General features: G+C 54.0%; 1 protein-coding gene across 1 annotated transcript; it reads right to left on the minus strand.

The window, feature by feature from the left end:
- Positions 1–10,887: 10,887 nt before the first annotated feature.
- On the minus strand, positions 10,888–20,672 carry TMED3 (transmembrane p24 trafficking protein 3). The gene is made up of 3 exons (XM_072737503.1): positions 20,386–20,672; positions 19,165–19,413; positions 10,888–14,415 (listed from the first exon to the last, which is right to left on the minus strand). Exons 1-3 carry the CDS (start codon positions 20,590–20,592, stop codon positions 14,179–14,181), a joined length of 693 nt encoding a protein of 230 aa, XP_072593604.1. The 5' UTR covers positions 20,593–20,672; the 3' UTR covers positions 10,888–14,178.
- Positions 20,673–21,447: the final 775 nt, after the last annotated feature.

Genomic DNA, 21,447 nt, shown 5'->3' on the forward strand with positions numbered 1-21,447 from the left:
TCAATTCCCTTGAGTAAATGCCAAGGAGTGAAGATGCTGTGTGTAGTTCTGTAGGAAAGCGCCGCCCTGGAGGACAGGGTGCATCTGTTGCCACGAATGAGAATGAGCATTTCTGGTGCTCCACATCTTCACCAGTGTGTGTCGTCAGAGTTCTAGATTGAGCCATTCTAATGGGTGTTCTGTACTACTTTTGAAACTTCCTGTGAACTTATGATTATTTCAAAATAAAAATATTTTAAAAAGCAAAGCTTTAGAAGAACAATTTGCCCATCGTATCTTTTTGGTGGCTTCCCATCTCAACTTTCATAAAATTAAGCATATAGTCTTACCGTGGCCCAGAAACTCTACATGAGCTGGCCCATAGCTACCTCTCAAAATTCATTTCTTACCAGTAGCCCCATTGCTCACTGCCACACCTATTTCTATATTCCTGAAGTTCCCCAAATATGCCCTGAATTTCCTGCCTCGGGGCCTTGCACTTGCTCTTCCTTCCAGTTGGACCATTCCTGCTCAGACACCATCTCAGTGATCCCATCCTTCCCCCCAATCTCACTAATACCTTTCTGACTCTGTCTCCATCTCTACCCCAGGCCCAGCATTGTCTGTCTTCACCGCACTATCGTGACCTAACATCACACATTTACTGGGTTATTTATTGTGACTGTTCTGTATAATGTAAGTCTTGCCAGGGCAGGAACTTTATTTATTCATTATTCTCTTTCTGGTGCTTAACAGTGCCCAGAACATAGCAGACATCTAATAAGTGGTCATTGAACCAACTACTTAATCAGGACTACTGGCCTTTTTTGTCGTGAGTTACAACAGGAGTATTTCTCAGTCTTTGGTTTTGCTTATAGCGTGTGCACATGCAGGTTCTAGTATAGACAATCTAAAATTCTGAGTGGCTGGACTCATTTCTCTCTCCTTCGGGATACTGTGTCATGTTTAAAGTATCTCCCCCAGGCCAAGCTTATTTTAATTTTTTTCTTTTTAATGTTTAAATTTTTCATCTCTCTAGAAATTGTTTGGCATAAAGTAGGAAATAGAGATTTAATTTTTCTGACCTTGAACTTGTGACCATCACTTTGTTTTCCTGTTTGTTTTTATTTGCCTGGTACACCTCTGGTAACCCTTCTATTCTCAATTTTGCAGGATAACTTTGTTCCAGCTGTGTTTCTAGCACACAATGTCTTGTACATGTTGTCTACAATATAGATTTGTAGGAGTTCTGCTTTGTGAGCCAAACCTTTTCTTCAAATAGGTGTTAGGCCATTTACCTTGGTCTGTATGTCAGATATATGTGATGTTAGTTCTTTTATGCTATTCTTATAGCTTGTATCTCTGCTTCAAACTCTTATTTTATAAAGGCAATTGCTTCATTGTTTTTTAATTGATAATGACATATTTGGCCATAATTTTTATCTGCCCCATGCCAACATTTCTGTTTTCCATTTTCAATGCGTTTCCCCAGGTCTTTCTTCCTTTTATCTTGTTATATCTTTGGATAGACCAGGGCTTCTCAACCTAGGCACCCTGGCATTTTGGGTCATCCACGGATTTGCTGTGCAGATGTTCAGAGGCATCCCAGGACCCCACCCCCTAGATGCCTCTTCTCCAGTTGTGACAACCAAAAATATCTCCAGACATTGCCAAATGTCCCCTGGGGGCAAAGTCACTCCCTGTTGAGAACTCCTGCATAGATCAGGAGCTCCTGCCTTTGGTTGCTTATTTCTGAGAAAGGATTTTCCCCATGCATGATGATGACCCCTGCTCAGGTCAGGCATGAATCTCCCCTGAGACACAGGGTGAGGGGGTGAACAAGTGCCCATGCCCTCTGCTTCTCCGACCTACCGGGTCTGGCAGCTGTTGCTCTCCTCATGGTGTGTCTCTCCCCTCTACCGGCCTTGCCAAGGGTAGTCCAAAGCCCACCCCTAAAATCTCTCCGAGGATGAAGCCTAACTCCTCTTATGGTAATTCAGACTATTCACTGGTCTCCCCATCTCCACACTGCTCACACACCCATCCCCCTCTCCTCCCATGGCCCAGCCAGCCAGAGTCCTGGCTTCCCAAAGCACTCAAGCTGCAGAACACCCCTGTGCCTTTGCTCCACCCCCCCCCATTCTCCTTCTTCCCCACTGGCTTTCAAGCCCCATCCCAGGAGCTGCCTCCCCCAACAAGGTTCTCTGGTCCTGCCCTGCCTCAAGCCTGGACCTCGATGAATCCATGGGTGCATGAATTAGTGGGTGGACGCATGAATGAATGATTTGCTTTTCTTACTGATTTCATTCTTGCCAGCAGTTTGGCTTATTGAAAAATAAGTGAAGGATGTCACTTCCAAGTTATGTCAAATCGAGATAGAGAACAATGATACATTTAATGAGGAAAAACCTAGGGAAATGACTGTTTGTATTTAGCAGCGTGAGAACAACAATTACAGCTGACTCACTGTTTACGGCATGCCAGGTGTATCGGTTACCTACTGCTGCATAACAAACTACTCTCCAATTCAGCAGTTCACAACCACAATCACCGTTTACCAGTTTCAAGGGGTCAGGAGTTCAAGGCTGACTCAGCCAGGAGGTTCTGGCTCATGAAGAACCATGAAGTTGCAGCCAAAATGTCGGCTGGAACTGAGAAGCATGAATGTGGCAGTGCTCAACAATCTTAAAGCCCCTGATACTCTGTGAATAATCCCCATCCACCAGATTTCTCTGCAGAGACACATTTCTCTGCTCAGAAGCCGACTGCTTTGTACCAGCCCAACCCTTAAAGCAAAACAGAACTTCATCGGTGTTTCCATGCTGTCCTCTTGTGGTCATTTCACACTGCTGCAGTTCTAAGAAAAAGATGAAATTCATTTTGTTTTCATGGAAAAAACTAACTAAGGTATTAAATACGGTACTTTGGACAGTGTTTACTGGGAGCAGTGGAAGATACGCATTTTTGCAGATAAATAAATTTGGAGAATAAATAAATTTTGGAGAATTTATTCTCACCCCGGAAGACACTCAGCCCAGAGGTGTATGAGGGTCTGTGGCCACACAGGGTGTGGCAGGGCTGGGTCAGGGGTACAACACTTACTGCCCTCACCCCTGCTGTGGTGGAGGAGGATCTGCTCTCTGCTTGCGCTAGGACGACACTCCATTCCCCTGCCCTCAGACATGGTGCTCCTTGTCCTCGGGCTTCTAGACTCACATCAGGATCCATATCATGGACCCCTTGGCCTCAGACTAAGAGCCCTGGCTCTCCTGGTTCTGCAGCCTGCATTTGGCAGACCCAGGGACTTCTCAGCCTCCAGGACCATGTGAGCCAATTCCTACAGGAAATGTCCTGTCATAAATCCTATGGCTTCCATTTCTCTGTATCTCATACACCAGTCTGGAAGAATATTCCGCCTCCATGCACCAGAATCACAAGGACAGAATCAGTAGCTCTCTCTAAAAAAAAAATTTAAAAATTAAAAAAAGGAATGGATTTTATTAATCCATTTATTAATCCAATTTATTTTTCAGAGCCTCTTGAGAGGACCAAAGAGCATCCCTCAGTCTACTCTTACAAGCTAGATGGCCTTGGGGAAAGTTGAATCATTCTCCATGCCTTGGTTTCCTCCTTATAAAACAGGAATGTCAGTGGGCCCCACGTCGTCATAAAGCTGTTTGGAGCGCTAAGTGAAAGGATGCACATAAAGCACTTCAAACGGTGGTCGGCCCACAGTAAGAGTAGAGTGTGATTCTTCTGTGGTTGTCATAATTAGGGTGACTTCTTAAATTCCCAGGAGGAAAAATAAGGAGGTTAGCATCTACACCTTGCCCCCCATCTCCCCTCACTCCCTAATTCTCAAGTTCAGCTTGCTTACTATTAAATCACTGTCCAATGATCAGGACTGATAGAATGTATTCTAAGCGGATTTTTCCTAGTTCCCTGGGGCTCCTCCTTGGCGACTTCTTCCAGAATGGATGCTCCATCCCCTGAGTTCTAGATTCTACCCTTGTCCCCTGTTCCCCTGCATCCGGATGACAGTTCTTCCTGGAACTGTCCTTGTCCCCGTTCCCTCTGTATCTGGAGTTCCCTGTAGACACGGTGCTGCTGTCTCCTCCGGGAAATGTCCTGGAAAATCTGGAAATCACATGATGTCTCCCCCCTGTGGACCATCTGCTCTTTGGTCTCTGTGTTTATAACCACAAGTCAAACGTGGATGGTTTAGTTTCCTTGAAGCCAAGGACCTGGCCAGGATGTCTATGGTTCTGCTGCACGTTTCCTGAAGTGCAAGGCACCCTTTTAAGCTGAGAATTTACATCTTCCTTTATGTTTTAAAGCTTTAGATTTTTTTTAAAAAGCCAGGAACTTGTGGGATGCCTGAGTGGCTCAGTGGTTGAGTGTCTGCCTTTGGCTCAGGGCCTGATTCCGGGGTCCCGGAATCAAGTCCCACATCAAGCTCCCTGCATGGAGCCTGCTTCTCCCTCTGTCTGTGTCTCTGCCCCTCTCTGTGTGTCTCTCATGAATAAATAAATAAAATCTTAAAAAAAAAAAAAAAAGCTGGGAACTTGCTGTTGTGGTTGTATTTCCTCCTCCAGGGACACGGATGACCTGCACAGGGCACGCTCCCATATGCAAATCCCTCAGTCTGTCCCCAGTAACTTTCAGCTTGGTGCTCTGTCTGTTTCGAGCACCTGTCTTGGGCTCTTCTCCAGACTCTCTACCTGTGACCCAGAGGCACCTGTTCTGTTTGGTGTCTTCAAACTGAGGATCCCTTCTGGGATGTTCCTTCCCTCTTGCACGTGTTTCCTGAGATGAGAGAGTACTTTCTCATGTCTTCCATTATAGTATCATCTCTTCTACAATTTCTTGTGACTCTTCTCTGAAGCCGCATTGCTATTTTTCTTTCTTTAAGAATATGGGGGGGAAAGTGTGTTTGCACTGCTCTGCCTCTTGGAGTAACTCTCCCCCAAATCTGTCCTTTGTGTGCCTCTCATCTGTTGCCTCACTCTTATGCCTGGTCTGGGGCTGTCACTCCTGCTTCTGACATCTTGGCCACTGGCCTTCAGGAAAAGTGTGCGGGGAAGTTGGTGTGGGGAGCCTGGCCTCAGATGCCTGCTCGCTGGCTCCTCGGGGCCTCCCAGGACAGGCTTCTGCTGGGCAATCTCTCCATCTTCGGCACCAAGGAGATGGCAGTTTCCAGCGACACCCAACCAACCACAGGTCTGCTGGAGGCAGTTGTGTGAGGGTGGCTACACACCTGCCACTCTCCTGCCCACCCATCTGACAAGCCTGCCTTCCAACCCCCCATGCCTTCCCACTAGAAGGAGAGGACTGGAGCAGGGGCCACCTCTGCCGCTCCCACGCAGCCTCTAAAGACACCATTCCCAACCCTGCTGCTCGGCCATTCAGGACAACACCTCCTTCTCTTAGACAGTCTCAACCCACTAGAATCGCTCTAGGCATCTCCCCCGCCCTTTTAAGCATCGCCGAATTTGACAGCCACTCCTCATAGCTAGAGATTTGGGACTGTGACCTTCTGTGGTTTTAGGGATTTAAATTCTAAATTCTCTGATTAGCTTGGGTTGACCTCACAGAACAGCAGTGGGATGGGGAGGAGGAAGGAGTCGGCTTCCTACATCAGAGTCCAAGACTGTTCTCTTAGCATAGTTACTATTGTGCCATGATCTCCTTTAAGAGCTGACTCCAGAGACTCAGGGGTCGTCTATAAGTCTGCTCCTGATTCTCAGTAACTGCCTGGAAACACCAGTGCTTAGGGCGACATATTTTCTCCAGTTTCTTACCACTCAGGTGAGTGCCTATCAGTTAACCACACTGGTTTCAGGACAAACCATGCTCAAGGGAGAAGCTGCCTGGATACCACCCTGTTTTACTTTGTTTGAGAATGTTCTACTGCCATTGTTTATGGTCACTGTGGTCTCAAACACAAGGGTTTGGGAGCCTCAGGAACCAGAAGTCTGGCTTGAACACACTCAGCTGAGCCAGAACTGGTTCCTGCGCACCACTGAAAGCCGAAAATAGACCCACAAATGATGAAAACAGTCTGATCAGGTTCTTGGAGGGGTTCTCCAGGATGGGACAGGAAATGTGGAGAAGCAAGCCATATGTGAAGCCTGTTGTCTCCTGTGGCCAAATATTGGACTCAGAAACATAAACCAGCAGGAGCAAAATAGCACAAAGCTATGTCAAAATCCAGAACCATAAGAGCTCAGTAGTTCTGAGGGTAAAAAAAGACTTTTGTCAGAGTTACATGGAGCGAAAGATGGTTGCTTTCCATGCAACTAACAAGGTCCAAGCAGGCTGGTGCCAGGTGAGCAGGGAGGACCTGCCTGACCTGTTACTGCCACCAGAGTGGAAAAGCAGGTGCTTCCCAAAGCTGCCCCATAGCCTGTCAGCCAGCTGTGTTAGATCAGGCTTGTGTGTATTTGGCCAAGATGCTCTGTCTGCATTCTTATAATTTTTGCCTGAGGACATGTCACAGGGGAGTGGTCATCCCCGGGGATCTGCTCCAGGTGAAGTACTTGCACCCATGCACCCTGGCCCGTGGCTCTCCAGAGATGAGTCTTCTCCTAGAATATGGGGGATGGAGCTTCACAGGGGTTAAATTGGAGAAGGAGCAGACCAAGGTCCAGTGGAAGCTGGGCGGGCAGCAGCTACTCCTCTCAGTGTGGACCGGGGGTGCTCCTCTCAGCGTGGGCTTTACCTGGGCCACAGTTGTCTCTACAGCCAGAAGATGCACCTGAAACTCTGACAGTGAGGAAATTAAGCTTCTCCCCACTCTGTGTCATACACTGTTAAAGTCTAGAATAAAACACCATAAACAGTAGACCAGATGCTTTTGTTCAGAACCTCGCACAACACAGAGATATAATCTCTGGGAAACTGCACCCAGATCCTGGAGCCTGAAGGAGGCAATTGCTAGCCCCTCGCAGTTCGGTGAGGCTGGGGGCAGGCTGCAGGCTTTGACTTGTCTGAGGAGTTGCCCATCCTGCCTCAGGACAGTGGCCAAGCCTCTCAAAGGCAGTGCGTTCCTGATGATAATCAACTACCGAACTATCGCTGTCTGTATCTGGGCATAAAAAATGAGCATTGTCCTTAAGAGAAACTCACTCCTTTACAAGTGTCTTAAAGGGAGGAAGGTTCTAGTAAAACAGGGGCTTCAGGTTGCCCTAAGTACTCCCCACTCTGCCCACCACACCTAGCTCATCCCTGTTGCTTCAGTGGAAGCCGCTCTGGAGTGTGGGAGGCCTGGTGCTCTCTGGGTGCCCTGGCGGGAAAGGTCTGGATCTTCTGAACCAGGGGAGTCCTCAAGGGTCCACTGCAGGAGGTGCTTGCATGCTATCCACTGCACCCGTGGACGATGGAAATTCTGACTTCCTCTCGAGTCTCCTCACACACACACAAGACACTCACAGTGCTTCTGATAGCAGGTGGTTCCCCACACTGAGCAACTCTGCGGCACCCACGGAGTGTCCTCATGTCACTTGCCTGTCATCTACCAGGAGACAGTGTCACATCCCGCCAGCCAAGGGCCCAGTCCTGCCCAGCTGTCCCTACATCAATCGCCAGTCATGGGGCCAGCCTGTCACCTGTGTTCCTGACCCACCGGCCACAGATCGGAGGTTCTCATGATCCCTTCTCAAGTTCCATTAATTTGCTAGAGTGGCTCTTGGAGCTCAGGAAAGCAGTTCAGTTACTGCTCACAGTTTATTATAAAAGAATATGATAAAGGAGGCAGGTGAACAGCCAGATGGGAGAGGCCTCAGGCGAGGTATGGGGAGGGGTGCGGAGCTTCTGCGCCCTCCAGGGGACCCCTCCTAACACCCCCATGTGTTCACCAGCCCGAAAGCTCTCTGCACCCTCCACTGCTGGGAGTTGTATGGAGGCTTTACTACGTAGGCGTTTTCCTTCATTGCAGTCTCTTCCACTCTCCTCTGGAGAATGGGGCGTGGGGCTGAAAATTCCAAAGTTCTGAGTGTGACCAGGTCTTTCCCACGACTGGCCCCCCACTTGGGAGCCCCCCAGTGTCACCTCATTAGGACAATAGATGCCTCTGGTGCTCCTATCACCTAGGAAACTCTAAGAGTTTGAGGAGCCAAGCCAGTGCCGGGGGATAGATGTGTCCACCCAAGTGTTTCTTCCTAAGTCATGAGCAGCATGCCGCGTTTGGATCTTATGTGTTTCTGTGAGAGTTTTTCTCATTGGTTATACTGTCACCATTCCTCAATTAGAAAAATGCAGATGTGGGCAGCCCTGCTGGCTTAGCAGTTTAGCGCCACCTTCAGCCCGGGGCATGATCCTGGGGACTCAAGATCGAGTCCCACGTTGGGCTCCCTGCATGGAGCCTGCTTCTCCCTCTGCCTGTGTCTCTGCTTCTCTCTGTGTCTCTCATGAATAAATAAATAAAATCTTTTTTAAAAAATGCAGATGTGTGTCTATCTTCATCCCTGTTTTCATTTCCCACGCTGTCTTCTCTGCTTTCCAGCTTCTCATTGGACAGATCCCGCATTCTTTTCCTGACCTCAAAGTTGTCATTTCTGATTTTGTTCCTATGGTGGTTGCTCTTCACTTAAGGCCCAAGCACACACCCATGTAGCCCTGCAGCCTTCTTCAACTCATCAACAGCAGGATTCCTCCCAGATTAGTCAGGAACCCGCCCCGTGGCATCTCAAATGGCAGCTGCAAACACAGCTGCCCTGGATCAGGATGCGGGTGCTTGGCTGCCACGGGTCTCTTCCTTTCCTCCGGCCTCAGACCATTCAGACAACAGTCCCTGGGACTGAGGCAGGTGACAGCCCACCTCATCTCTCCTCCTCTGCCTTGCCAGGGCCCCTGAGCAGCTTTCCTATTGATGATTTGGCTGCAGGTGGATTTCTAAATCCTTAGTTTGGTTTTGCCTTTTCTGTTGGACACTATCACCCCATTTTCTGGCGGGAAATCTGACTCAGTCTGACGGGCAGGGGACTGGCTCCTCGTCTCTGGAGGCGCATAGGGGCCTCCCCTTGGCCTTCTGTATTCCTGCCGGTCATTGTGTGTCCACGCGGATGCTGAGCGTGTCCCTCTGTGGGCTCTGTCCTGGGACCTCCCATCTCCCCTCCACTCGAGGGATTTCACTACCTCAGGCATGTTTTTCTTCCTTGCACTACATGCACCCCCAGCTCCTCCCACCTCCCTTGGCTTCACCTTATTACCCAGCTCCTCAGGGCGGGATGGCAAACTTTTGAGCACCTCAGCCCCTCTGTGGTCACCTTCACTGCCAGGTTAGCGTTCCTCGTGCACAACCTCTGCACCCACTTCTCTTTAGACTTTTGTAACAGCAAACCATCATTAAAATCTCACAGCATCGTTATCACGTGACTTAAAGGTTCTGGCCCATGTGTCCCAACGGTTTTCCTTCTAATGACACATAGTGATCAGTGTGTAGTGTTGCTGTCACGCTGTCCTCTGGGGCCTTGTTGCCTGGCCTGGGAGTTCATGTGCCCCCAGGCCCAGGAATGCATATGGACCAGAACCCAGGCCAGGCCCTAGCTGGCTTCTTTCCAGGGAGTTTAGGACAGGAGGATGGAGCCCAGGATGGAGGGTCGTGGTGTGCAACAATATGTTCAATCCAGTGCCTGTGACTGTCAGGGACAGGAGAACAGGGCTGAGTGGGCACCCTAGGACAGCTGGTCAGCTTGCACCTATTCTTGCCAGCCATGCCTGCTGACCTTGGACAGGGCCTGTGATCTGCACTCATTGTCCCCCATACACAGCAGTGTGAACTGCTGCCCTGACTCTATGAGGAGGGAAAGGCCACAGCAGCCTCAGAACAACAGGGGACTGGTGAGTCAGAGCCCAAGAGGTCCTCTTCCAGCCTCACTTCTCAGCACCTCCCACCTTTCCACATGCCACTCCACGGTCGGGTATGTAGGGGAGTCCTCAGGTGCAGGCTTCCCCTACTTCTGTGGTTTCTCCAGGCTGGGTGTGGAGGATGGGTGCTTGCTGGGCCACCAGCCTGAAGATGACCTGGGGTCTCCATACACATCCCTTCATGAGTGCGCGCGCACACACACACACACACGCATGCCCCTCGCTGCCCATCCACCAAGTCCAGTACAGACTCAGCACATTTTGCAGCGCCGGCTGGACCACATATAAACTAAGGGTCACTTCATATGTGTGGTCCACCTGGGCTTCAGACCTGAGGACCAGTCCTACTGAGCTGCCCTTTCATCAGAAGACATGAACAGACAATTATCTAAAGAAGACATACACATGGCCAACAGATATAGGAAAACATGCTCCACATCACTTGCCATCAGGAAAATACAAATCAAAAAACCATGAGATACCACCTCACACCAATCAGAATGGTTAAAATTATTAAGACAGGAAACAACAAATATTGGAGAGGATGTGGAGAAGGGGGAACCCTTTTGCACTGTGGTGGGAATGCAAACTGGTACAGCCGCTCTGCAACAAGTGTGGAGGTTCCTCAAGAAGTTAAAAATAGAGCTGCCCTACGACCCAGCAATTGCACTACTGGGTATTTACCCCAAAGATACTGATGTAGTGAAACGTTGGGACACCTGTACCCCAATGTTCATAGCTGCAATGTCCACAATAGCCAAACTGTGAGAGGAGCCATGATGTCCTTCGACAGATGACTGGATTAAAACATGGTCTATATGTATGACGGAATATTACTCAGCCATCCGAAAGGATGAGTATCTACCATTTACATCGATGTGGATGGAACTGGAGGGTCATGCTAACAGAAATAAGTCAGAGAAAGACAATTATATGGTTTCATTCATATGTAGAATTTAAGAAACAAAACAGGGTCATAGGGAAAGAGAGGAAAAATAAAACAAGATGAAATCAGAGAGGGAGACAAACCATAAGAGACTCTTTTTTTTTTTTTAATTTTTATTTATTTATGATAGTCACAGAGAGAGAGAGAAAGGCAGAGACACAGGCAGAGGGAGAAGCAGGCTCCATGCACCGGGAGCCCGATGTGGGATTCGATCCCGGGTCTCCAGGATCGCGCCCTGGGCCAAAGGCAGGCGCCAAACCGCTGCGCCACCCAGGGATCCCCCATAAGAGACTCTTAATCAGAGGAAACAAACTGAGGGTTGCTGGAAGGAAGGGGGTGGGGGGCGGGGGTCACTGGGTGATGGGCATTTAGGAGGGCACATGATGTAATGAACACTGGGTGTTGTATACAACTGATGAATCACTGACCTCTACCTCTGAAACTAATACACTACATGTTAACTAAATTGAATTTAAATTAAAAAAAAAATGAGTTGCCCTGCTTGGCGTATGGAAGAATAGATTCCACTTAATACTTTAATTGCCTGAAATACAATTTTATAAATCGAAAATGAGAATGTGGCTTTTAATACTTTTGCAATTAAAAATGCAACTCAAACACTCCCTCCCCTTGAAGGCAAACTATATAAGGAGTCAGATGACTGGTCATCCAAGAGACAGAGCCTTGACTCTGTCTTCCTCCCCGGATCCCACAGCCACCTGACCCACCTGTGCCTCCCCTGCAACAGGCACTCCTAATAAGAAAGGAGACTTTATTTAAGATCTATTTATTTGAGAGAACGAGAGAGCACACGTGAGGGGGAGGGATGTGAGGAGTAAGAAGCCTGATGCAGGGCTGGACCCCAGGACCCCAGGATCATGACCTGAGCTGGAGGCAGATGCTTCACTGACTGAGCCCCTAGGCGTCCCAAAAGGCGATGTTTTAAAGTGAATGTTGAGTCACGTTCCACAAGGAAGTATGGATGTGCCAAGTGGCATCCACGGAGGGCTGAGCAGTAGCAGGGTCATCTCCTAGGGGTGGCATGACAGGCTCCAGCAGCCCAGACCATGGCATTTCCTTCTCCAGCTCCCGGTTCTCCACACAAGCCCCCAAACACATGGCATCTTCTTAAGAAAGTATGGCTGTCGTCTGCCACCCTCATTAACCTCAGGGCAGCAACTGCCTTCTATTGTAATTTGCACGGCTTGTTTTGGGATAAGGCGAAATGAGAGAGCCCCGAAGTGAGCACAGCGCAGGGGAGTGGTTGGACTGCCCATCCCCACAGGGAGCAGCAGAACGTCAGGCTGCAGGTTTCATGTTTACAGGTAGATGTTTGAGCTCTCAGGCACCATCACATCTGGTTTATTTACTCATGTTTTCTTGGACATTGTGAGGAAAGAGCTAGAACTAGCAGGTGTCCCATCAGCAGCACGCGGGGCACATTCACAGACAGACACAGTCCCGTAGCAGGGCCAGAAGGAGCAGAGCGCAAGCACAAGGTACAATCACAGGAGCACCGGCCTTTCTGGGGGCTGTGACTCTCCGCTAACACTCGCTTCCCAGAACCTGCAGCAACTGACCATCCATCCCTCCCTCCCTCCCTCCCTCCTTCCCAGTTTGAGGAGGATGTCAATTTTTTTTTTTAAGTGACTGACTGATTTGAGAGAGGAGGAGAGCTTGCCAAAAGGGGCGGCAGAAGGAAAGCAGCCTTCCCGCTGAGCAGGGAGCCCAATAAGGGGCTCGACCCCAGGACGGAGATCATGACCTGAGCTGAAGGCAGATGCTTCACTGACAGAGCCACCCAGGGACCCCAGGAAGGTATTATTTTTTAAAATAAGAGAGAAGAAATAGTATCAAACAGTTATGAACAGATAAGCAGCATCCCTCACTGAACCAAGCTAGGCAGGCTCCATGGAGCTTCTCTGCCGCACGATGCAAACCGTGCCTCTGTGCCTACAAGGCAGGAAGAGCACCAGCCAGGCGGCTGGCTTTCGGATCGCTTGGAAGATGCCTTGACGGCAGACCTCAGATCTTCCATGGAGACCTACTTCAGAGACGCTCGGTCAGACACACTAACTTCCAACAGGCGAGGCCATCTGCTCAGCAACTGGTACATGTTAAGATCTGAGTCTGCAGGAGGCCTTGCAGCAGCGAGCAAAGCCATCCCCCTGCCCCGCATCCCCATGGTGGACCTTACATCTCACGAGGCATAAGGGACAGTACACGCACAAGTGAACATCTGTGTCAGTGGTGACACATAGCTGAGAAGCGAAGCAGGGTGGGGAGGCAGGAGGCAGGGGCAGGTGGGGCGACCCCATCTTGAATGGAGTGGTGAAGGTCAACCTGTGGGTAACATGACATCTAACCATGATACGATGGAGGTCACACAGGTATCAGGGAGAGGTGTTCTCATGGGACACTGCGTGTGCAAAGGCCCCAGGGCAGAGGCATAGCCTGGTGCGTGGCAGGAAAAGCAAGGAGACCTGGGAGGGGGTGAATGACGACACGGGGTCGAGCAGCCAGTACCCAAGAGGCGAGACTTCACAGTCCCCCATGGCCTGAGGGACACGAGGAGCCATGGAGGGTGTTGACCAGGGAAGACATGGTCTGACCTAAGGTTTACAGAGAGAGACCAGCGTGGCTGCTGTGGAAATGGCACGCAGCACAGCCACTGACTGCTCTGCTCTGTCCCCTCCTGTCCTCAGCCCCTGTGCTGGGACAACGATCAGATGCCTCCACAGTGCCTTCGGAGTCTGACCCTAGAGGATAACCAACTCCCACTTCACCGCTTTCATCCACTGGGAGGAGGGCAAATGACCCCAGACCCTGCTCCCCAGCAAGGAGCACCCCGCACACGCCTCATGGGGAGGCACCTGCTGCCACCCACCCGGCACGCCCACGTTCCCAGGACACTGCACACTCTGTCAGGGCAAAGAAATAGAGGCACTAGGGTCCATGGGGCTCCTGCTTAGTTTTTATTAGGCAGAGTGCTGCCTCTGGGAGGCACGCAACTCACCTCAGGCACCCAGCCACAGGCCCCTGCTGCTTACTCAGAGGTCTCCTCTGCTCCCCAGGGCAGGGGGGTGGGAGCCCCACAGAGCCCAGCCACACGGATGGCCCTTCCCTTCCATGGAGGACAGGACACACGCAAGCCCAGCGATCCACACTCTGTGGAGCACAGTGAGCGCCCTGAGCCGCCCCCAGGAGGACTGGGCACTGGGGGTCCTCATACAGCCAGACCATGGGCCCTGCCCTACCGAATGCCCTCCTTGGGGCCACATGGGCTGCTGGGCTCTGCAGGCTCTGGCTGCTGGGGGTCCACCTGTGTTCCCTGCCCTGGGGGAGCCGCTGCAGCTTGGCGGCAGGGCCCGGGGCAGGACGCAGACCTAGGAGTGCACCGCCCGGGGGCTGGCTCGCTTCTCCGTGAAGAAGCTCTTCAGCAGCAGCACCTGGCTGAAGCTGACCACGAACAGGGCGACTGTCTCGCCAACAGACCAATAAGACACCCGGCTGTTGAGGTCTTCCGCCCGCGCCCGGTCCTGGGCCTCGCGGAGCCGGTAATGCGTCTGGGAGTCAATCACGGTCTTCAGGGCCTCGTGGATGGTCACACAGGCGGACTCCATCTGCGCAGGAAGAAAGAGGCAGTCATATTCCCCCCAAGAGAGGAAGGCGGCCCACACCCCGGCAGCACCTGTCTGTGCAAAGGGCATCTGCGCCCCACTTCCATCTTCGGGTGAGCTAACGGGCTCAGGGAGGGTAAGGACCTGGGCCACCCTCGCAGATTGGCAGGTGGCATTCAGGCCTGCACTCACCACCTGAGTCCCGAGCCAAACGCTTTCAAGAGTGTTCTCTTCACACTCCTGACACCCGATAGGCAGGGCCCATGGCCCCCACCACGCTGGGTGCCGATGAGGGAACAGAGGCTCAGAGACGCCATGTGATGTGCCCAAGGTCACACAGCTAACAAGCAGCAGGGAAGTAAATGACGACCGTGTGGGGCTCCACTGCTGAACACAATCTCTGCATAGTGTCCTGTACACACACATGCAGGAACACGTGCCTCTCATATACATCACACACACGGGTTTACTGCACCTGCCACAAAGAATCCCGAAACCGTCCCAGCAGCACCAGGACGCCCGGCCCTGATGGCAGCGCCTGTGACAGGATGAGCTCTCCTCCTGGACAGCACAGCCTTCCTCGACATGGCAACCACCCAGGGCGCCTGACCTGATCCCGTAAGCCCACCCAAGGAGTAGATCGGGTGTGCCACTGCTGGCCCTGAGGATGGAGAGGCGCATGCAGGGACCAGAGGAAGGCCTGGGGCTGGTGCACGAAGCCAAGGAAATCAGGCCACGGTCCTTCAGCTGCAAGGAACTCAATCCACTGACAGCCTCCCAGAGCCCCGTGATGAGGTCCCACCAGCCACGCCCTGACCCAGCCTGGGAGGACCCCAGCCAGACCCAGCCGAGCGGCCGGACTTCCCACCTTCGGGGTGGAGGTAATAAAGGGGTGTGGTTTGAAGCCATCAGGTGCATGGTGATCAGAACTCATGTACATACGTCTGTGGTCATGAGTTCTCACAGGCAATCTCTAATACATGAGTTCATCCAAGACCTAGAAAGTTCTATCCCAACAACACGTTCTCGGGCTGCAGAAGTTGCAAAGCGTCCAACAGTCACCTGCTTCAGTCCCCAGACTGCAGAGGTGAACCATCCACAGAGTGAGCGTAAGGAGGGGAGACCGAGTCACTGCGCCACCACCTTACTGACCCCCAAGACCCTCCTCTCTCTCACAAACTAAACCGTCCCCAGGAGACAAATGGGAGATTCCAGCCAAAAAGTGCCATTGGCTTATTCCTCTGGCTGGGGACTCCTGACCCTGGGCCACATGAGGAAAGACAAGGGTGTCCCCTCAGCCTTGTATTCAGGAGGCTGTGTCCTGGGTCCGCCTGACAACCAGCCTACCTCCCAGGGCCACGGGTCTCCTCCATGCACATGGCTGGCCCTCTCCTCTGGCCTGTGGGTAAGAGGTGGGAAGAACCACACAGATGGAGTAGTGACAAGGTCACCAAGCATCAGATGGAATTCACAGAACCCTGTGGGCAGACTCCATGATAAAGGACAGCCTGTGTGGCCTCCAGTGGGCTGCCCAAGGGGTACCTCTATACTGCTTTCTGGGTGGCATCCTGCAGGCCCTGCCATCTTGGGTCATAATCTCCAGGCCAAAGTAGTCGGCACTGGGTATTTAGCTCGTACCTACTGTTGCTTGATGTTGACAAACAGCCAGCTGATCCTAGAAGGGATCCTGATGTCAAGAAGCTGGTCCCCAAGGGGACTTTCAATGCCAACTGGCTTCAAATGACAGCCTTCAGCAGGACCGCTCTGGGCACAGACCTCTGTGCTGGAGGTGACGGTAGCCTCTGCAGGCACATTCCCTTCTGCCCCCAGGCCTCTGGCGATGCCTCTAGAGCTCATGAAAGCACAGCCACTGTCACAGAGGGAACAAGGGACCAATCTGGGAAGGACCAGGGAAGGGGCAGCAGCACAGTCAGGCTTATGCTCTGGGAGCCTGCATCCAGGTCAAGTCAAGACATGGCATTTCCAGGAGCCTCCCTAGTGCTCACTTCTGGTCACTCCTTTTATGCGGGAAGATGTGGAAAGTCAACATGGTCTGCGTTCACACTGCCCTGCCCTGCCCATCCCTGCAAGACCCGAATCACTGCCGGGGGGGTGAGGGCTGCAGACGAGCACCTGTAGGAATGAGACAAGAACTTCAATGGTGCTGGCTGTTCTCTCACAGTCTGGACTTCCACTAACACATTCACTCACGTGCACAGCGATTCATGCCTTACCAGCTTCCGGGCACTGTGCTAGGCCCCAGGGATTAAACAAAGAGCAGGCTCAGGCCAGTCCTGGATGCCACAAGTTCACAGGCTAAAGAACAATAGAGAAGACTGGATGCACCCTGAGTGAGGCTGGCCAGGGTGGTGTAGCATGGTGGGACCACCCAGGGCTGGTCCTACAGGGGGAGATGGAGGCACCCTTCCCACAGGAGTGCCCAAGGGGCAGACGGAAGGAGGAAGAGGAAGGACTCAGAAGTCATGGGTGTAGAGGACACATCAGAGATGTGCCATGAGAGGCACCACCTGAGCCCTGGGTCAGAGGCCACGGGCCAAAGACTGGCCAGAGACGTTTCTGGGCAGATAGCCGAGGCAACTGCAAAGTCTCAGATCCAACTGGTGACAGGGAAGGGGGTCAGGTCCCAGAGGGCAAGCCACAGCTGCTAACACAGCTTTCCTGGCATCTAGTTAGGACCTGGCACAGCCCCACAGGAGACCCAATGGCACATACCCGGAAGCGTCAACCTCCCACAAGAGTACACTCCATCCCATCCACAGGGACCTTCCACCGGTGCTGGTTTAAGAGGCACCTCCTCGGCCTGGTACCACAAAATTTCAGTTGGGCAATCCGTCCATCTGCCAGCGGAATCCATTCTGCCTTCCCAAAGCCATGCGGCCTGCAGGGTGGAGTGCTGCCTTCTGCTCTGCCAAGACCACCAGCCCCAGCTGCTTTCCAGGGTCTGAGAACCCCCCGACGAGGATCCTGGTCGCTGCTCCATCGTGACAGTTGGTCCCTGGAGACACCCTGACCTGTCCCCTACCCAGGACCATCCCCTTCCTCCACTGCCCACTGTCTCATCCTGTCTCGACCACCTGGTGGTGCTCAGGCCTTCAGCCTGTGACCACCAGCACATTCCCCCAGGCCTTGCCTCCAGAAGACCTCCACTGGCAGGACTACTTGGTTCTTTACAGACTTCAAGAACTCAAAGATGGGGAAGCACGAGCTGACCTCAGAGCAGGCACAGGAAAACATTTAATCCTCCCAGACCGCCGGTGAGGCAGCCCCAAGCCTCTGACCAAGTCCCCGTGGCCTCCAGCCCTGGCCTGGACCTCGGTCACTCTGGATCCTGCTCTTTCATCCTAGTATGGATTCCTTTGCTAACATAGCTGACAGGTTGTGCAGGCTCCCACACAGAACCTGCCCAGGCTGCATCTTCTACCAGAGTCACACAGTCAGGCTCAAAGCCAGTGCTGCCAGCGCACCTCTCCATGTGTGGCCACTAGCCACCTGTGATGCTGAGCACCAGAAATGCTGCTAGAGAGCCAACAAGGAAGGGGTTTTTTAATTTAATTTTAACACATTTAAATTGTTACAGCCATGTGTAGCCTGGCCACTATGCTGGACAGCGCACCACTAGCCTTCCACCACTCGGAGAGGGCAGAGGAGCCCATGGGCAGAGCCATGGAGGAGCAGGTGCCACCTAGAGGCAGCCCAGAACATGACCTGGCCCTGGTGGAGACTCAGATGCTCTGGCTCTGGTCCAAGAACAGTGGCCACAATGATCCATTCCTGTCTTGCAGGGTTCCGTGGGCCCTGTCACTCAGTGACTGGACAAAGACTCCTTGCCAAGCTCCAGGCACTGGGACACAGGGGATAGCAAGGTAAATGACATGGAGTGCTGGCCTCGGGAAGCCGGGGGCCTCCACGTGAGAGGCAGGAGCTTTACCAGCAGGGGTGGGGGGAAACAGATGAAGGAGCCTGGGATCAGATTATCACTGATCCCGAGTGCCATGCACAACGGAGAGGACTATCTGCCCCGATTCCAGAGTGTAGGGCCCCTGCTAGGAGGGCACCGCCCAGTGAGACATATCTACCAGCCTGCCCTGCACACAGATGCACCACGTGACTGTGAGCGGCAGGAACGCACGTGCTGTATGTCACTTCTAGGCAGGGGCTTTTAAGAAACAGGTGGGGCTTTCTCATGCCTGCTTCTGTGGTCAGGGATAGAGGGGCCTGGAGGTCCTGAGGGGCAGCAGAGAGATGACAGGAAAGAGAAACCCCAGGTTCTTGAGTCAGTCCCTGGAGGAAAGCTCTCCACTAACCTAGATTATCACTTGAATGGGGAAAAATCTTCCACAGTGTTAGGCCATCGACACCTGGGGCACCCCTGCTACAGTGGCTCCTGTTACTGTAACTAACACACCACACAAGCAGGCCCCCGGCCTCTGATGCAGACACACAGTGTAAGGAGAGGGGAGCATAGCACTTCTAAAGCAGTGCTGCTTGCAAGCCTGGGTGGGAACCGAGGAATTCCAGAGGAGAGTACCCTAGGGATCCCGCTAAACAATGCAGGGGGGCCAGAGGGGAACAGTGTCCTCGAGGACTGAATGTGGGGAGGAATGAAGCCCACCCTGAGCCTTCCAGCCCTGCAGCTGGATGGGGTGGTGACGCAGAGCAACAGCCATGACAGGAGCGGAAGAGGGACAGGCTGAAGGCTGAGCCGGCCTACGCCCTCCAACGTCCACTCACCTGCGTGAGAGCTGTGACCCTGTTCCCCATGTCTGGGAGGATGGGGGGCTCGTCACCAACTTGAAAGTCAAAGTAGACGGTCTTATGAGAGAAAGTGGAAAACTCGTTACTGAAGCAAAACTGATAAACGCCCTTGACTTCAGCCCGGTGCGTGAAGCTGTCATACTGCTTCTTGGTCTCTCGGTAGATTGTGTTCCCCAGCGGGTCCTCCACGTAGCAGTCCACGTCGTAGTGGCCTCCAGTGATGACCTGACAACCACAAAGACACCCATAGTGCGCTGCGACCAGCGGGGCAACCACCCAGTACTAAATGCCGACCAGGCACCACCATCAGACTTTAGGAATGTTTTTGTTTTCGGGTAATCTTCACAACGTTCTAAAGTAGGTGCCAGGACACTCTGTTTTACTGGGGACTACACTCAAGCTGAGAGAGAAATGGGTCATGGTCACACTGACTACGATCTGAACCCCTGTCTGCAGGTGTGCAATGAGCTCGATCCTTTCCATTTTACAGAGAGGACACTATGGCACCAGGCTCAAGCGGATTGCAGAGCGGGCCTAGTAAACATTAGCATCCTTACTGATTGAGTGCAAGAAGGCAAGTGCAGGTTAAAGTGGCCATCAGAGGTAGGAGGGTCCCGGGAAATTCGGAGGTTCAAATTCTCTCTATAAACCTAGGAAGATGGGCACCCGGCAAAGTCACACAGGCGGTCAACAGCTACAACCCAGGTCCACCACGGGACCCATCAACTGCCTCCAAACGTCCAACGTTCCTGGGCACAGGTGGGAGAATTTACTTTGCGAAGTGGTGAGCGCCCTGCGGCTGGAGGGGCTTGGACTAAGCTGACCGGCCCTTGCAGGGGATTCCTGACCTTGCAGTGACCTCCGAGGCCCCGCCAGCCTCCTATGATCGCGCTGCAGCGACAGCGCCTGGAGGGACCCCCGTAACGCAGCCACAGCTTCACGCTGCGCACAGAGAGCTCAAGTGGCCGCATCAGCGACCCCCCCCCCCCCCCCCCCCCGCCGTCCGCGGCACAAGCCTCTCGCAGCGGCTGCGGCCGGCGAGGACCCGGGAGGGGCCGGCCACGCCGGGATGGGGCCGCCGGGAGGCCGTGCGGGGCGGGCAGCCGCGGGGGATCCGCCCCACAGCCCGGCCCAGCGCACCTGCCGCGCTGCCCCCGCCCCATCCCCGCAGCGGGCGGGCGCCCCGGGCCGCCCCACCTGGTAGTCCAGGGAGAACCGGACGCCCCGGTCCACGTCCTCGTGGAAACACTGGCGGGCGCTGTCCGGCAGCTCGAAGGTCAGCTCGGCGCCCCGCGGCCGCCCGGCCCGGAGCAGCAGCAGCAGCAGCAGCAGCGCGGCCGAGGCGGAGGTGGGGGCGGAGGCGGAGGCGGAGGCGGAGGCGGACGGCGCGGCCCCGCGGCCCATGGCGCTGGGGGGCTCGGCCGGGTCCCGGGCCCGCGGCGGCTGCGCTGTGCGGCGAGCGGGGCGCGGACGTGGCGCGGCGGCGGCGCTTCCGGGGGGCGGGCGGCCGGGTGCGCAGGCGCAGACCCGAGCGCTCCGGCGGGGGCCGAGCCTTCCCCGCTGCGCGTGCGCGCCGGCTCCGCGGGCGGGCCACGCCCCTGCCACGCCCCTGCCACGCCCCTGCCACGCCCCTGCCCTGGGCGGCGGGGCGCGCCCCCGGGGCGGCCCAGGTCCGCACCCCGCCACCGAGGCTGCACGAGGCACGGTGCGGGGCCGGGCGGGGGCCCTGGGCGCGGGCCCCGCAGGTGCTGTCTGCACCTCCAGACGCCGCGGGGTGCACCGTTCCCCCGGGTCCGTCCGGGTCCGCACCCCACCACCACCAGCAGCCACAGCGGCTGCACGAAGCACTGGGAGGGTCGCCGCGGGGTAGGGGGAACACGGGGTCACCCTGGGCGCGGGCCCCGCAGGTGCTGTCTGCACCTCCAGACTGTGCGGGGTGCACGGTCCCTCCGGGTCGGCCCAGGTCCGCACGCCTCCCCCCACCCCACCACCCGTCGCAGCGGCTGCACGAAGCACGGTGGCCCACACCGCCCTTCCCTGGAGGACCAGCCTCCGGGTGCAGCAGTAGGCGCCCCCGCCCGCACCGCAGTTGGGGGGCTGCAGAAACAAGGCCTGGGAACACACTGAGGATGCCACCTCCGCCTCCCGGTGGGGAGGCTGCAGCGATGCGGGGAGGTGACCTGCGCTTGCACACCTGCGCTCACACGGATGCGGACTCGGGTCTCCCTGGCTGGGCAACGCAGAAGTCCCGGCCATCAC

Source organism: Vulpes vulpes, chromosome 14, assembly GCF_048418805.1.
Source record: "Vulpes vulpes isolate BD-2025 chromosome 14, VulVul3, whole genome shotgun sequence".
NCBI classification, from domain to species: Eukaryota; Metazoa; Chordata; class Mammalia; order Carnivora; family Canidae; genus Vulpes; species Vulpes vulpes.

What these genes read in the sequence shown, in the direction of transcription:
- TMED3 (XM_072737503.1), bottom strand. Translation starts at nt 20,592, where the DNA reads ATGGGCCGCGGGGCCGCGCCGTCCGCCTCCGCCTCCGCCTCCGCCTCC. An exon ending in GGTTCTCCCTGGACTACCAG is followed by an intron (nt 19,414 to 20,385) that starts GTGGGGCGGCCC and finishes TGTGGTTGTCAG; the next exon opens with GTCATCACTGGAGGCCACTA. An exon ending in GGGTCACAGCTCTCACGCAG is followed by an intron (nt 14,416 to 19,164) that starts GTGAGTGGACGT and finishes CTTCCTGCGCAG; the next exon opens with ATGGAGTCCGCCTGTGTGAC.